This window comes from Micromesistius poutassou, assembly GCF_964030765.1.
Source record: "Micromesistius poutassou genome assembly, chromosome: 1".
NCBI classification, from domain to species: Eukaryota; Metazoa; Chordata; class Actinopteri; order Gadiformes; family Gadidae; genus Micromesistius; species Micromesistius poutassou.
In genome coordinates this window covers 5,610,635-5,625,356 of record NC_140271.1, presented here as the reverse complement: position 1 = coordinate 5,625,356, position 14,722 = coordinate 5,610,635, and the positions used below count along the sequence as shown (strand labels likewise).

Sequence of the window (14,722 nt, the reverse complement as noted above, 5' to 3'; positions counted from 1 at the left end):
AGTCCACAGTTAACAATAGAGATTCAGAGTAGCAGGACTAGCACCACTTAGCGTAGCGTTAGCTCTACTGACTCACCCAAACAGTTGGACAGGTTGTGAGGACGAGGCCCACCAGCCGTGTTCTTACACACACAGACCCTTGTTCGACGTCGGTGTGGAATATGGCTTCGGAGTATCGCTGTCCCACCATCTCTAAAAGACGCGTGTGTGTGTGTGTGTGTGTGTGTGTGCGGGCGGGTGCGTGCGTGCGTTCCTATTGCCACAGTGATGTGCTGTCCAAACGGAGACAGGTAACGGGATTGGCCGGCGGCCTTGATGGCTCTCAAGTTAGTGTGCGATCGCCAGCGGAGCCCCGCGTCCGAGAGACGCGGAGCCCGGGGCCTGGAGGGCCCGGTGGGGCCCCGGCTCCAACGGAGCCCGGGAAAGCGCCGGGTTTGAGAGAGGGCGACGACAAATCAAATCTAAAACATCCGCTAGATAATTGAACCACAAGGACCTCAGCTTAAAAATAAAGGAGCACAGAGTGCGGCGCTCCGAGCCGTCTGCTGTCTCCAGACGCTGACGTGAAGCCCTCGGCTCCTTTATCCTGAAAAGCGCAAAGAATAGCTTACCTTAAAAAAGAGAATCTAACACAATTTAAGGAAAACTTAGAGCACTAAATCTAAGCTCTCCCCCTTAAGCACCAAACTACACCTACACTTAAACGAGCCTTCGCCCAACTCCTCCATGGAAAGAAGCAAAAGCAATAAGTCTTAAAGTAATCAATATATTAATTGGTAAACTATTATGGTTAAGTAAACATGAGAAAAGGTTCAGAATATCACTTATGATTATTTGTGTCTCAACTATAGTTTGCATATTTTTCTTAATGGATTTTTCCTTGTTTTTTTACTTTTTTATTATTGATTTTTTGTTTGTTTATTTCTTAAAATTGCTGTAAAACATATTGAAAGTTACATCCTGTCTGTCTGTTTACTGTACAAAGTGAAAGGACTTCAGTTTAATATTTACACGGAAAAGGTTGAACGCACAAATGATGTGTGGTGACTTTCGACCACTCCTTCCCATCGCTATCCCCCCCCTCCCCCCCTCCCCCCCATCATTATAGTACGGCAGGGTGACCCGGGAACAAGGGTCAGGGGTCATGGGTCCGGCCGAGGTCAGGGGTCGAGGGGGTGATTAAGGCTAACTGATCGGGTCTCACTGTGATGATGTCATCAGGAGACACAGAGAGAGAGCCAGCAGCTGAAAACATGAAGAGTTTAGTTCAGTCACACACACACACACACACACACACACACACACACACACAGTCATGGTCCAATTGTCTCTCCCACACATACACACTCCCTAATACACACTTACACACACACACACACACACACTCACATGTGCATTCACACACACACCTCTCACGGCAGCCTATTACCGCGGGTCATTTCAATGATGAAGGTGAGCGATGAAGAGTACGCCCATCATCACACTAGCAGCTCTGGTCTCCTCTTGAACCCCCCTCCTCCTCCTTAACCTCCTCCACCCCCAACCCCCCCCACCCCCCCAGCACCCCCACCCCCCCCAGCAGCCTCCACCTCACCCCCTCACCCCCACCATGAAGCGGGGCCTTTCCTCGGCCGCTGTCAGTTAATGGGAGGACACATCTTTAAATAACTGACGGATGCTTTCTGCTGCGGTCGCCGCGGCGATGAGTCACCGGGACGACGAGAGGCTGAAGCGTCGCGGCCGTAAATCACCCTCCACCCGAGAGGGAGGAACACAAGATGGCCCCCGCCCGCCCTGGCTGACTCAGCATACCCCCGCCCCTCCTCCCCCCCACAGCCCCCCCTCCCCCCCCCCCCTCCCCCGGCCCTCAGCTCCTCCCATCTCTCGACAGCATCGTCGCTATCGGCAACCGTTCTCCCTACGCCCCGACCCCGACCGGAAGCAGCGTCTCCTGCTCGTCCCCAGCGGGGCGGAGCGGGGTGGGGGGGGGGGCCGTCCCTGCACAGTGTCCGGGGGGGGGGGGGGGGGGGATGGGCGCCATGGTTACCTGAACAAATGCAGTGGTCTAAAGCTCGTTGGGCTGACGGAGAGACGCCAGCGCTGTGACGTCATGAGGGTACAAAAGGTGTGTCTTTAAAAGCCAGCGGGCCGGGACGCGCCCCCCCCCCCATCCCCCCCCCGAGGAGGAGGACGGCGGCGGCGACCGGTTAAGGCACGTCCCCAATCAGCGGGAGGTCCTCTCCAGTCGGACCCCCCCCGGCCGGCGGATGTGCGTTTGTGTGCCGTGGGGAACGCGTCTCAGTGTGTCTGTGTCTCTCCGTCTGTCAGTGCAAACCAGGTCAGTGGGATCTGCGGAGATCCGTGGCGGTCGTTCTCCGTGAAGGGTGAGGAGTGAAGGTGCGACAAATTGTGTGGTGTTTCTTATTCTACTTTTAAAAAAAAATGAAGAATTACAGCAACAACACAAGAGAAGAGTCAGTGAAGCGCTGAGTCTTTGCGGCGGCAGCAGAACGGACCGCCGGCCGCCGTGGGGGCGGGCGGGAGCACAGGACTAGCATCTCTAAAAACAGCAGTGGAACCTCCTACCGACCAAACAAGAAGTAATAAGAAAAAACATTGTGATATCGTAACCAGAGTTATCATTATTATTAATACTAATATCTTTGTTATACACAATATTATTGTTCATATTGATGCTCAAGTACCCTGTAATTTCAGTGAGAATATCGTAGTATCATTCATGATTGTGTTTCTCATAGCAAACAAAAAGAAGTCATTTGGCATCTGGAGGAATGCGGGAGGTAAGAGGGGGGAGGGAGGGGGGGTGTAAAGAGGGGTGGGGGAGTCGGGGGGGAGAGGGGGAGACAGAGGGAGCGAGATACAGTTCAGGGGCAGGCAGGGTTTGTGTAACCATCGGGGCGTGGCACACCGCCTTGTCCTCCTCCTCCTCAGTCAGTGAGCACAGTCCACCATCCGTCAGCCAATCAGAGGCCTTGTTAGGCCTCGTTAACCAGGTGCTCAGGAGTCCACCGTCCAGCGGACCGCTTTAAAAAGACCCGGTCTGAGATGGGTTTCAAATGTGACCCCCACCTTCTTTTCTAGATCTTTGGATCATTTCAACTTCTGCCTCCCTAAAAAAAAGCAAGCAAAGCTATAAACGCGAGCGACTGTTTCAACCTTCAGATCTGCTCCTGGTGGATCCACCCCTGGTCCGTCACACCACCCGGTCCACCTCCTCCACCTCCTCCACCTCCTCCTCCACCTCCTCCACCTCCTCCTCCACCTCCTCCTCCTCCAGCCTCACACGTCTGACTCGATGCTGGACAGTTTCTCGTACACATGGCCGTTGCTTCCGTTGAAGGGCCTGGGGGGCCCGACGGCCAGCATGGAGCCGTGGTGGTTCAGGCCTCCCAGCCCCAGGTCCTTGGGGAACCGCGGGGCCATGTTGGACATGACCCCCGCCGTGGCCGAGGCCGGCAGGTAGGACGTGACGCCCATGGGGCCCCTGAGGTCCCCCCGGCTCCCGTGCTGCTGCTGCTGCTTCTTCATGTAGTACTGCTTGGCGCCGTGCATCAGACACTGGTCGTCGTCGAAGGTGGGGATGAAGGGGTTGTGGTTGACCCGGTCGGGGTACAGGGACTTGGACAGGGAGAAGCCCGGGCCGCCCCCCTCCATCAGGGAGCGCTCCCTCATGTCCCGCTCCCCCACCGAGCGCCGGTGGACCCCGTCGCCCCGGACGATGCCAAACGGAGACCCGCCACCGCCGCCGCCGCCGCCGTGGCTCTCGCCGCCGTAGAACAACGGGTCGCGCTCGCGCTCCGAGCCGCCGTGCCGCTGGAAGATGTGGGCGAAGGGGCTGCTGCCCTCCAGGTAGCGCTCCTTCTCCTTCAGGCTGACGCTGCGGGGGGGCGGCAGCAGCCCGCCCCCGCCGCCCCCGCCCCCTCCCGGCCCGCCCAGCAGGTTGCCCATCCCGGCCAGCTCCTCCTTCTGGAGGTCCACGAAGGCGTCGTAGGAGTGCTGCCTCCTCAGCGGCTTCCCGAAGCCCCCGCTGCGCCTCCTCTGCTGCAGCGCCCCCCCACCGCCGCCCCCGCCCCCCCCCAGCTGTTCCAACAGGTGGTTGTTGTCCTCGCTGATGTCATACAGGTTCCCCGTCTTCTTGCAGCCCTCGCAGCGCATGCAGGTGGCCGAGCTGGGCCGGCTGCCCCCCCCGCCCCCCGAGGAGCCGCAGCTCACCCCCCCGCCGCCGTACCCCCCCCCGCCATGGACCGACATGGGCTTCCCCCCCCCGCCGCCGCCGCCGCAGCTGGCCCGGCAGCTCCGGCACTCCCAGTCGCTCTTGGCGTCGGGCTTCTTGGGTTTGCTCTTCAGGAAGTCGTCCACGGGGACCAGCTGGGTGCAGGGCCCCGGGCCCCCCACGCCGTCCCGGGGCCCGTCCGTCAGGTCCACGTGCTCCCACTGGGGCACGCCCTCTTTGGGACGGAACTGGTCCAGGTAGAAGTCCCGGACGCTCTCCTTGTCTCTGAACATGTAGGCGCCGCCCCCGTTGCTCCCTGCCGGCCCCACGCCGCCGCCGCTGCCGCCGCCCCGCTTGCGCTCGGCGGGGAGCGGCGGCGGCGGCGAGGCGGCCAGGCGGTGGTTGTGGTAGTGGTGGTGGCTGATGTGGTACGGCTTCCTGCGGTAGCCCAGCTCGATCTCGTCCAGCTCGCGGCGCGACTTGGCCGAGGCCGGCCTCTTCTTGAGGCTGTCGCGGTACTGCTTGCGCTTCTTGGCGTTGCCCTCCAGGTTGCCATAGGTCACCGTGTGCGTGGAGATGTCCGACACGTCCGAGCGCGCGTTGCCGTCGTCGTCCCCGAGCCGCCCGCCGCAGTAGCCGTGTCCGGGGACGTAGTTGGAGCTGGAGGCGCCCGCCTTGAAGGAGAACTTGCCGTAGAGGTCTGGCAGGCCGCCCTGGAAGCCCGGCCCGGCGGGGGGCGGGGCCTGGCCCGACAGCAGGTCGAACTTGCTCATGTTGCGGTGGGTCAGCGCCGAGCGGGGCTGCGTGGTGAAGATGGGCGCCACGCCTCCGCCCAGGCTGTCGCAGTCGAACAGGCCCCCCTCCAGGGAGCTGCCGCTGCCCAGGCTGAGGGGCCGGTTGGCCGGGGGCCCGTTGAGGCCCAGCGCCGAGCCCGTGTGGTGGTGCAGGTAGTGGTCCTGGTACAGGTTGCTGTCCTTCAGGTGCAGGTTGCCAAACGTCCGCTCCACCTCGCTGATGTAGTCGCTGAACATGTTGTCGTCGGGCGGGTACTGCGGCTGGCGGTCCGAGTGGCCCGCCAGGCTGCGGCGGTGCTCCGAGATGTCGTAGACGGACGACTCGCGCCGGATGAAGTCCAGCGCGCTGTGCGGCGAGCCGTTGGCGCCCGACAGCGAGGCCATGTTCTTGGCGGTACGCAGCAGCCGCAGGATGTTGGAGTGGGTGTTGTTGATGGTGCCCGACGGAGAGTTGAGCCCTGAGCTGCTCTTCTCCTCGATCTGCACGCCGTGGATGCAGCTGTAGATGCCCTGCAAGCCCAGAGAGAAGACAGCCGTCAGACGGAGAACACAGAGCAGAGCTCAGGCCCCTTAGCCTTTAGTCGTCTGAGACGCTTTTATACAATGTGGCTTAAGGTGGATGAAGGAACAGGTCATTAAGGAGCAGGTAGGGGTTAGACAGTACAGAGACAGGTCATTAAGGAGCAGGTAGGGGTTAGACAGTACAGAGACAGGTCCTTAAGGAGCAGGTAGGGGTTAGGGGCATCCTGCTCTAGGAGGTAGACTGAGTACGTTAGGGTTTGAACAACATTAGAGAGTATAAGTACACAGACAGGGGTGAGAATCCCCCTGCTCTGTCTCTCTCACCACAGTAACAGTAATAAGCTTTGGGTTGAGATGACAGTTAAAGTTAGAGCTGGTTGTGAAGCAGCAGCAGTGATGAGAGGGTTGTTGTGCTAGTGGCTTCAGAGACCAGGGGTCCCTGTGGGCCCCCGGGAGGCGGCCTGGCTGTGTCATGACAGCAAGACGGATAGAGTCATTTGTATTCAGTGATGTACGAGACGATACTTAGAGGAAAACTGCTGCGAGGGGGAGAGGGGGAGAGGGGTGATGAGGAACCAGATCGATGGTAAACTAAAAGTATTCCTGGTTCTATGGAGGCCTGGAGAGGACAACCATCTAGGAAATATTATCTTTGCCCCACTTTCATACGCATGCCTTCACAGGCACGCACGCACACACGCACGCACGCACAAACACACAAACATTCATTAAACCCATACACAAATTCATACATACACAAAACTTCACGCAGACACACACACACATTTATACCCCCCCCCCCCACACACACACACACACAAATTCACCCATTCACACACACATTCACTCTCTTTCCATTGTTTGATTCTAATCTTGTGGTTTGGAGGATTTCCAGTAACATGAATTTGTATATTTAAATTAGAAATGTTCTAAGTCCTCCAGTCCTGCGCTGCGGCAGTAATTTGACGGGACCCTTCCCCCGTCTCTCTCCGCCGCTCGCCCACAACAGACCCGTTCTCTGTGGTGGAACGAGGCCCATTAAGGCCCTAATACGTTCACTGTCCTCAGCCACCAGAGACCCTCTCAGGCGCTCTCATTAGTCTCAGTGCTGCAGGTGGGTCCACCGGGGGGGGCGGGGGGGGGTGCCGCCAGCCTGGGGGGGCCGCCAGCCCTGGGGGGGGCAGCCAGCCCGGGGAGTGCACTCACACCGGCTACATGCTACTGATATGCTAACCAAACGGGTCCTGACCTAATGGGCTGCTAACCAAAGGAGATTCTAAGCCAATAGGACGCTTAATAAATAGTATGCAAACGAGATAACTAAACCGGAGGCTAACCAGGTGTGACGCTAACTAAAAGTGATGCTAACCAAACAGGATCTTGACCCAACTCGGCACCAAATGGGGAGCTAAACCAAATGGCCGCCATGTGACAAGATTTCTAATTTGTATACGGTCGGGTTTAAATGTTAATTGCCAGAATCATAATAAAGTCTATTGGATTAAGCTGTGGAGAAACAGAATCAATCTGTGTGGCAGAGCGAGGTGGGGGGGGGGGGGAGGGAGGGGAGCAGGGGGGCAAAGAGGGGGAGGAGAGGGGGAGGAGAGGGGAGAGTAAGCTGCAGCCTGGATAGAGGAGAGATAATCAGCGGTAATTTCAGCTATTGTTGTTCCATTATGTGGGAAAGTGTGTTCTGAATACCAATGAGCCGGTGGATGCGGCGGTGTAAACGTTGTTTCTGTGGAGGAACACAGGCTGTAACTGTGAATCTCAGATGATTCATCTCCTGAAAGGTCACGTCTGTACAGGACGCTAGACGCTACGCCCCCGGGCGCAGATTTGCGCGACAAGCTAATGTGTTAGAGGGGTGACAAACTCACAGTACAAGTACTGGACTACAATCGCTGCAACTTAAGGACTAGCGCCACTTACAGCAAATACACTTCCAGCGCTCGCGGCTAGTGGGCTACTGCTAGCAGATATTAAGCTACAGCCACTAGTAGCTACGAGACTACAACCACTAGTAGCTACAAGACTACAACCACTAGTAGCTACAAGACTACAACTGGTAGAGTAGAGACTACAACTGGTCCGAGTCTTTTTCAGTTACAGGCTGCAGTCCATCAGGACTAGCCATCTATTTTTACCAAGTCAAATTCCTTGTTTTTATTCTGTGAAAAGCCACTAACAACTAATGGACGACGACTACCATTAGGTAAAAGAACACAACCGCTGGCAGCTGATAGACAACAACTGCATGGAACTGAAAGACTGAAGGGGTAGCAGCCAAAGGACCACGGCCGCCAGCAGCCCCACGAACCCAACCACGAAGCTCCAAAGCCCTCAATGAACGCCATACTAAATAATCACAGCTGGGCACTGAGGCGTGATATTAGGAACAGAACAGGACTGAAAAAACTGAACTGTGATGGAGAGTGAGAGTGAGAGAGAGAGAGACTATAAGAGAGAGAGAGAGAGAGAGAGAGAGAGAGAGTCTAAGAGAGAGGGAGAGAGACAGAGAGAGAGAGAGAGAGAGAGAGAGAGAGTCTAAGAGAGAGAGAGAGAGAGTGTCTGAGATAGAGAGAGAGAGAGCGTCTGAGAGAGAGAGAGAGAGACAAAGAGAGACAGAGAGAGAGAGACAGAGAGAGACAGAGAGAGAGAGAGAGAGAGAGAGAGTCTAAGAGAGAGCGAGAGAGAGAGAGAGAGTAAGAGAGAGAGAGAGAGAGTCTGAGAGAGAGAGAGTGTCTGAGAGAGAGAGAGAGTCGGAGAGAGTGAGAGAGAGAGAGAGAGAGAGAGAGAGACAGAGAGAGAGAGAGAGAGAGTAAAAAGAGAGTATTTTAAATTAGCCACGTAGCGTGTAGCCTGCAGCGGTGTGGTGAATTACACAGCAGCCATGTCGGAGCGACCGGAGCAACCAATCAAGACGCCCTGAGGTGACTTTGGTCTCCAGGGATACGGTACTAATCCACCGCTGGGGCGGTTGAGTGAAATATTGATTTCAGCTCAACATGTAAGAACCCAAACCCTCCCCCAGCACAGGTGAACAGCAGCCACAACAATACTGTACCTACACCTGTAAGGCTGATAACTACACCTGTACCTACACCTGTAAGGCTGATAACTACACCTGTACCTACGCTCATAACTACACCTGTAAGGCTGATAACTACACCTGTACCTACACCTGTAAGGCTGATAACTACACCTGTACCTACGCTCATAACTACACCTGTAAGGCTGATAACTACACCTGTACCTACACCTGTAAGGCTGATAACTACACCTGTACCTACGCTCATAACTACACCTGTAAGGCTGATAACTACACCTGTACCTACACTCATAACTACACCTGTAAGGCTGATAACTACACCTGTACCTACACTCATAACTACACCTGTAAGGCTGATAACTACACCTGTACCTACACCTGTAAGGCTGATAACTACACCTGTACCTACACTCATAACTACACCTGTAAGGCTGATAACTACACCTGTACCTACACTCATAACTACACCTGTAAGGCTGATAACTACACCTGTACCTACACCTCATAACTACACCTGTACCTACACTCATAACTACACCTGTAAGGCTGATAACTACACCTGTACCTACACCTCATAACTACACCTGTAAGGCTGATAACTACACCTGTATATACGTCTCATAACTCAACCTTTGTTTACATGCATGACCCACCCTCCCTCCCCCCGTCCTCATCTCCCCACTCTCCCCCCTCCCTCCCCTCCCCTCCCTCCCTCCCCTCCCCTCCCTCCTCCCCTCTTTCCTTTTCACCCCCACACCTCCCTCATTCCCCTCAGCCTCTCACCATCCCTCCCCTTCCCTCCCTCCCCCCTCTCCCCCCCTCCCCTCCCCCCCCCTCCCTCCCCTCTCTCTCACCCTGCTGATGGAGAAGACGAAGCCGGGCTGTCCGGAGCAGTATCCCATGAAGCAGAAGCGCAGCTGCCAGTAGAACCAGTGCTCGCAGATGAAGGTGATGAGGGAGAGAGCCATGGCGGCGCCCAGCATGTAGAAGACGCCCGCCATGTTGTCCACGTCCAGCTGGCTGCTCATCACCTCGTTCTTCTCGTGGTGGCAGATCCCCGTCAGCCACATGGCCTCCAGCTCCTCCATCTCACCTGGGCGGGGGGGAGGGGGAGGAGGGAGGGAGGGGAGGAGAGAGGGAGGAGGCGAGATGCAATAGTGGAGGGGAGATGATAAGGCCTTTGAGTTGTCGTTGTTTGCAACTGTGTTGGAAATCAAGAGTTCTAAAAGTGTTGAAACGCTATTCAACTGTTATTGTAACAAGACGGAGGAGAGACATCCCTCTGTCTGACACACACACACACACACTGATAAACAAATTACCCTCTGTACACACACACACACACACACACACATATACTCTCACACACACCCCCCCACACACACACGCACACACACACACACACACACACACACACACTGATAAACAAATGACCCTCTTTACACACACACATACACACACACACACACGCACGCACGCACGCATGCACACACACACACACACACACGTACACACACACACACACACACACTGATAAACAAATGACCCTCTTTACACACTAACAGCCGGAATTCAAAGACCTGACCCATATTACCACACACACACACACACACACAGAAGTAGACCAGGGTCCTGGCAGCTTTAACTGGAACAGACTTCATTGGGCCCTTGAGGGCCCCTGGTTCAGGAGGCAGAAACTAGCTTCAAAAACACACACACCGACATACACACACACAGAGACACACATGCACATAAACACATACGCACGCACACACACCCACACAAACACACACGCTATCATGCACACACAGGAACACACACACACACACACACACAAACATAAACAGAAACACACACACACTCACACTCAAAAACACAAACAATAGACACACACACACTGCACACCTGCAGTAAGTGAGTTGCAGTATGTGGAGTGTGGTTGTGGTGATACTGCGCTGACCTGTATAGTGGTCTGACCATGAATCATGCAGTATAACAACATTAAGGTAAACAACTCTCTGTGAGCTGCAGTATTTGACAAAATTGACAACTTAAAGAGGCATTATGTGGCATTATAGGTGTGGCTGCTTTGGCGCCTCCTAGAGGCTGTTCACCACACTGGGTTGTAACCCAGCTGGGAGCCTAACATATTGATGTCAGGTTCATACTTCTGGGGGGGGCCTTGGCCAGGGCACTAGCAGTAGAGCTAGACTTGGTCCCAGGGCCACTCCTCCTAGTGGTGCTGGTGGTGGTTTAGGTCAGAGGTTCCCTACCTAGGGCCACACTCAGGATCCTCTGATAATCATATCGTGTCGCAGGAGATTGCTGATTTTAAGGTCTCATAGACGTTGTGTAAATGCAAACCGAGTGACTTATAGCCACGAGCAAACCATTACTGAGGCCTACTAGTGTGTAGTAGAGCCATCAATAAGTTCACCAGGACACTGATATTACCGGCAGATTGATCGAAAAAAAACTATTATTGTTGAAGCAAGATGCACAAGAGTTTAAGTCTGGGGTCACAAAAATATTCAGATCTAGAAATGACGTCACAGGCCAGAAAAGGTTGAGAACCACATTCTGTTGTACCGTCGCCAAACAGCTGCAGGATGGCCAGGTCCACGTGTCTCTTCCACATGGACTCCTTCTGGATGGCGATGCCGTAGCCCGTGGTGGCGAAGATGTAGCCACTGCCGATGGTCACCAGCTTGCAGCCCTCGTCCCGCCCGGCCATGTAGTTCAGCACCGCCGCGTCATAGATGAACGCGTCCAGCTTCCTAATACGCCCAATAAGGCACACACACACACACCCCATGCACACACACACCACACACACACAACAGGGTCAGGTCAGAGAGAGAGAGAGCCTTGTTCTGTTGTCACTCGTCCCTTGCAGTGTAACTGTCGTTCCTCACATTGTTAATATTGTTTTGTTGAAGTTTACCAAAATAGACTCAAGCTAGAGAGAGTGAGGTGAGTCAGAAAGAGAGAGGTGAGGAGACATAGAGAGAGAGGGAGAAAGAGAGCGAGTAAGGTTAAATTTAATCAAGGCTGCAATGCCAGAAAGCACAGCCAAGACATCCCAATTAACCTGTTAAGTAGCGCTAAGCTGCAGATAAGTTTAATGGTCCTCTTGCTTTGCCAAATGCTCATAGCACCAAACAGATCTGTTACAGCTCTGCTACATAGCATAGCATCACCAAATAGCCCAGCGTCACACAACTAGCTCTGCTGTGTAGCGTAGCACCACAATGTAGCCTAGCACCTCACAGCTAGCTCTGCTATTTAGCATAGCACCAACACATAGCCCAGCCCCACATAGCTAGGACTGCTACATAGCATAGCAGCGCCACGTAGCCCAACAAGGGTCGTTTTAGAACTTAGTGGTGTTGAAATTAACTAGTATTAGGACGTCTCCATTAGTCTCAAGCCGTCTTCAAGATTTGACATGGCAACTCATTGCATGTACCTACTGTCTGTCTCTGCCAATCAGCATGCAGTACTGACAGCTGTCAAACAGAATCTCTAAATGGACCCCAATGTGTCATGTTCCTATATAAACAGTTATAAAACTTGTCTTTTCAGTGGGACTGTTCTAGTTCTAATGTGAGGGTTCTATGGTCTGGTCTGTCTGGTCTGGTCTGGTCTGGTCTGGTCTGGTCTGTCTGGTCTGTCTGGTCTGTCTGGTCTGGTGTGTCTGGTCTGTCTGGTCTGGTCTGTCTGGTCTGTCTGGTCTGTCTGGTCTGGTCTGGTCTGGTCTGTCTGGTCTGTCTGGTCTGGTCTGGTGTGTCTGGTCTGGTCTGTCTGGTGTGTCTGGTCTGGTCTGTGTGGTGTGTCTGGTCTGGTCTGGTCTGTCTGGTCTGTCTGGTCTGTGTGGTCTGTCTGGTGTGTCTGGTCTGGTCTGTCTGGTCTGTCTGGTCTGTGTGGTCTGTCTGGTCTGTCTGGTGTGTCTGGTCTGTCTGGTCTGTGTGGTCTGTCTGGTCTGTCTGGTGTGTCTGGTCTGTCTGGTCTGTGTGGTCTGTCTGGTCTGTCTGGTGTGTCTGGTCTGGTCTGTGTGGTGTGGTCTGGTCTGGTCTGTCTGGTGTGTCTGGTCTGTCTGGTCTGTGTGGTGTGTCTGGTCTGGTCTGGTCTGGGGGTCCTCACCCGGTCTTCAGGCTCTGCAGGGCGTCGTTGACGTTGCGCTGGTGGAACTTCACCATGTAGCCGTGCATCTCCGGGTAGTTGTTCCTGATGTTCCGCTCTGTGCTGCCGTTCGGCACCGTCCCGAAGCGGAACGGTGGGGAGAAATCATTGGGCCTCTGGAACTGAGGTGAGGAGGAGGAGGAGGAGGAGAGGAGGAGGAGAAAGAAGAGGAGAGAAAGAAGCGAACCGTTAACTGAGGGGTATTAACTCCATCATCTCTCACTTATCCATAATTCAACGCGTCATTGATGTTCCTCGCCCTCGATCTATCAATTCATCTATCCAACCGCCCATTCTTCTGTCGCTCAATAATTTGATCCTTGAACGATCAATCCATCTCTGTGTCCGTTAATCCATCTGGTCACCACCCACTGACCTCCCATCCGTCCATCCCTCCCCCCCCCCCCCAGCCGCTGTACCTTCTTGTCGGACAGGCCGGTGACCTGGTCCACGTACTCCTCTTGGATCATGAAGGCGGCCAGGTTGGCGGTGTAGGAGGCCAGGAAGATGACGGCGAAGAAGGCCCACACCGACACCATGATCTTACTGGTGGTGCCCTTGGGGTTCTGCACCGGCACAGAGTTGTTGAACACCAGACCCCACAGCAGCCAGATGGCCTTCCCGATGGTGAAGGAGGGCCCATGGGGCTCTGACGGGGGGGGGGGGGGGGGGGTTAGGTTAGAACAGATGTCCTGGATTGGGCTTCAAGGTCAGGTGAAAATTGGGGGAGAAAGTGTCGGTCAAGGTTCAGGAACCCTCTCTTTGAAGAGCCGAATAAGAGCACAGAATTACCGCTCACCCGTAGACAAGATGTTTATTCATTGCCAGTTAGACATGACCACTTTCCCTGGACAGAATGATACCGTGTCATATTCCTGGCATTTCATTATCTACTCTGATTGTAGATTATGATATTATGGTAAATAGCTGCTGTCGAATTTTACCTGGAAGTGAGCCTAGCTTTATGAATTCTTCCAAACATTTTTCCTACAAATCCCAGACAGACATTCATTGTATTCATTTTTTTGTATTTTTTATATTTTATTGAACAATATTCTGCATAAGATGTCATGTATTTTCAGCATTTTGGGACGGACGCATGCAGTGAAAGAGCCATGTGTGTCTATGGCGCTATAGGTTCCTGACCCCTGCTGTAGTGGTTAGCCGGGGGTTCTGGGGTCGAAGCCCAATGCCCCAGAGCAAGATGCCCCCTCAATCCTGCTCCCTGCTCCTCAAACACTCATCTGAATCCACCGTAAAGATCGTCTCTGGGTAAAAGCATCCGCTCAATGAGTACGTAGTCAGCGTGGGGCTGAGCGTCCACACACCAACACCTTCTGCTGCAGAGCTTCAACACTCCATTGGAGCGTACGCGTGTTCTCTTGCTAATTGTTTCCTGTCTCTATTGAGCCTGTGTTTTTTTTGTTTTTTACTTTTGTTGTGTATGTTGAAGCCCATTGTGAACTTTATTAATAAAGGTGTGGTACAACATGTATTATTATCATCATTAGCAGTAGAATTATTAGTAGTACTCCGCTGAAACCCATCCAGACATGTTCTCTCTCCTCCCGCTGTGATGAGATGAAAGGAGGAGCCAGGGCAGGAATAAACCAGAACGCAGCGAGTCAAACCCTAGCCTGGAGTATTTATAGCCTCAGCAGCAGCGCGGGGCACCGCCGAGATCTGGGAGACAACGCAGCAGACGGCAGAGACGTTGAGATGTGACAGACGCAAAGTGAGAGGTTAGGAGAGGAGGTAACACAGGACGCTGTCAGCCATCACGCGTGACGCTGCTGGGGTGTGTGTGTATGTGTGTGTGTGTGGAGAGGTGTTATTTACTACACTAGTACTGTTCACTTTTTATTCATTGAGATTCAGATGCTTTCATCCAGAGAGATTCACAGTGGATTCAGCTCCCTGTGGTGAAGACACCGGTCG

The 14,722-nt window shown here is 54.1% G+C and overlaps 1 protein-coding gene across 1 annotated transcript; it reads right to left on the bottom strand.

Moving 5' to 3' along the window:
- Window positions 1-3,300: 3,300 nt before the first annotated feature.
- Window positions 3,301-13,428, bottom strand: grin2ba (glutamate receptor, ionotropic, N-methyl D-aspartate 2B-a; the record flags this gene model as incomplete). The annotated part of the gene is made up of 5 exons (XM_084488359.1): window positions 13,204-13,428; window positions 12,746-12,906; window positions 11,192-11,379; window positions 9,457-9,695; window positions 3,301-5,538 (listed from the first exon to the last, which is right to left on the bottom strand). Exons 1-5 carry the CDS (start codon window positions 13,321-13,323, stop codon window positions 3,301-3,303), a joined length of 2,946 nt encoding a protein of 981 aa, XP_084344485.1. The 5' UTR covers window positions 13,324-13,428.
- Window positions 13,429-14,722: the final 1,294 nt, after the last annotated feature.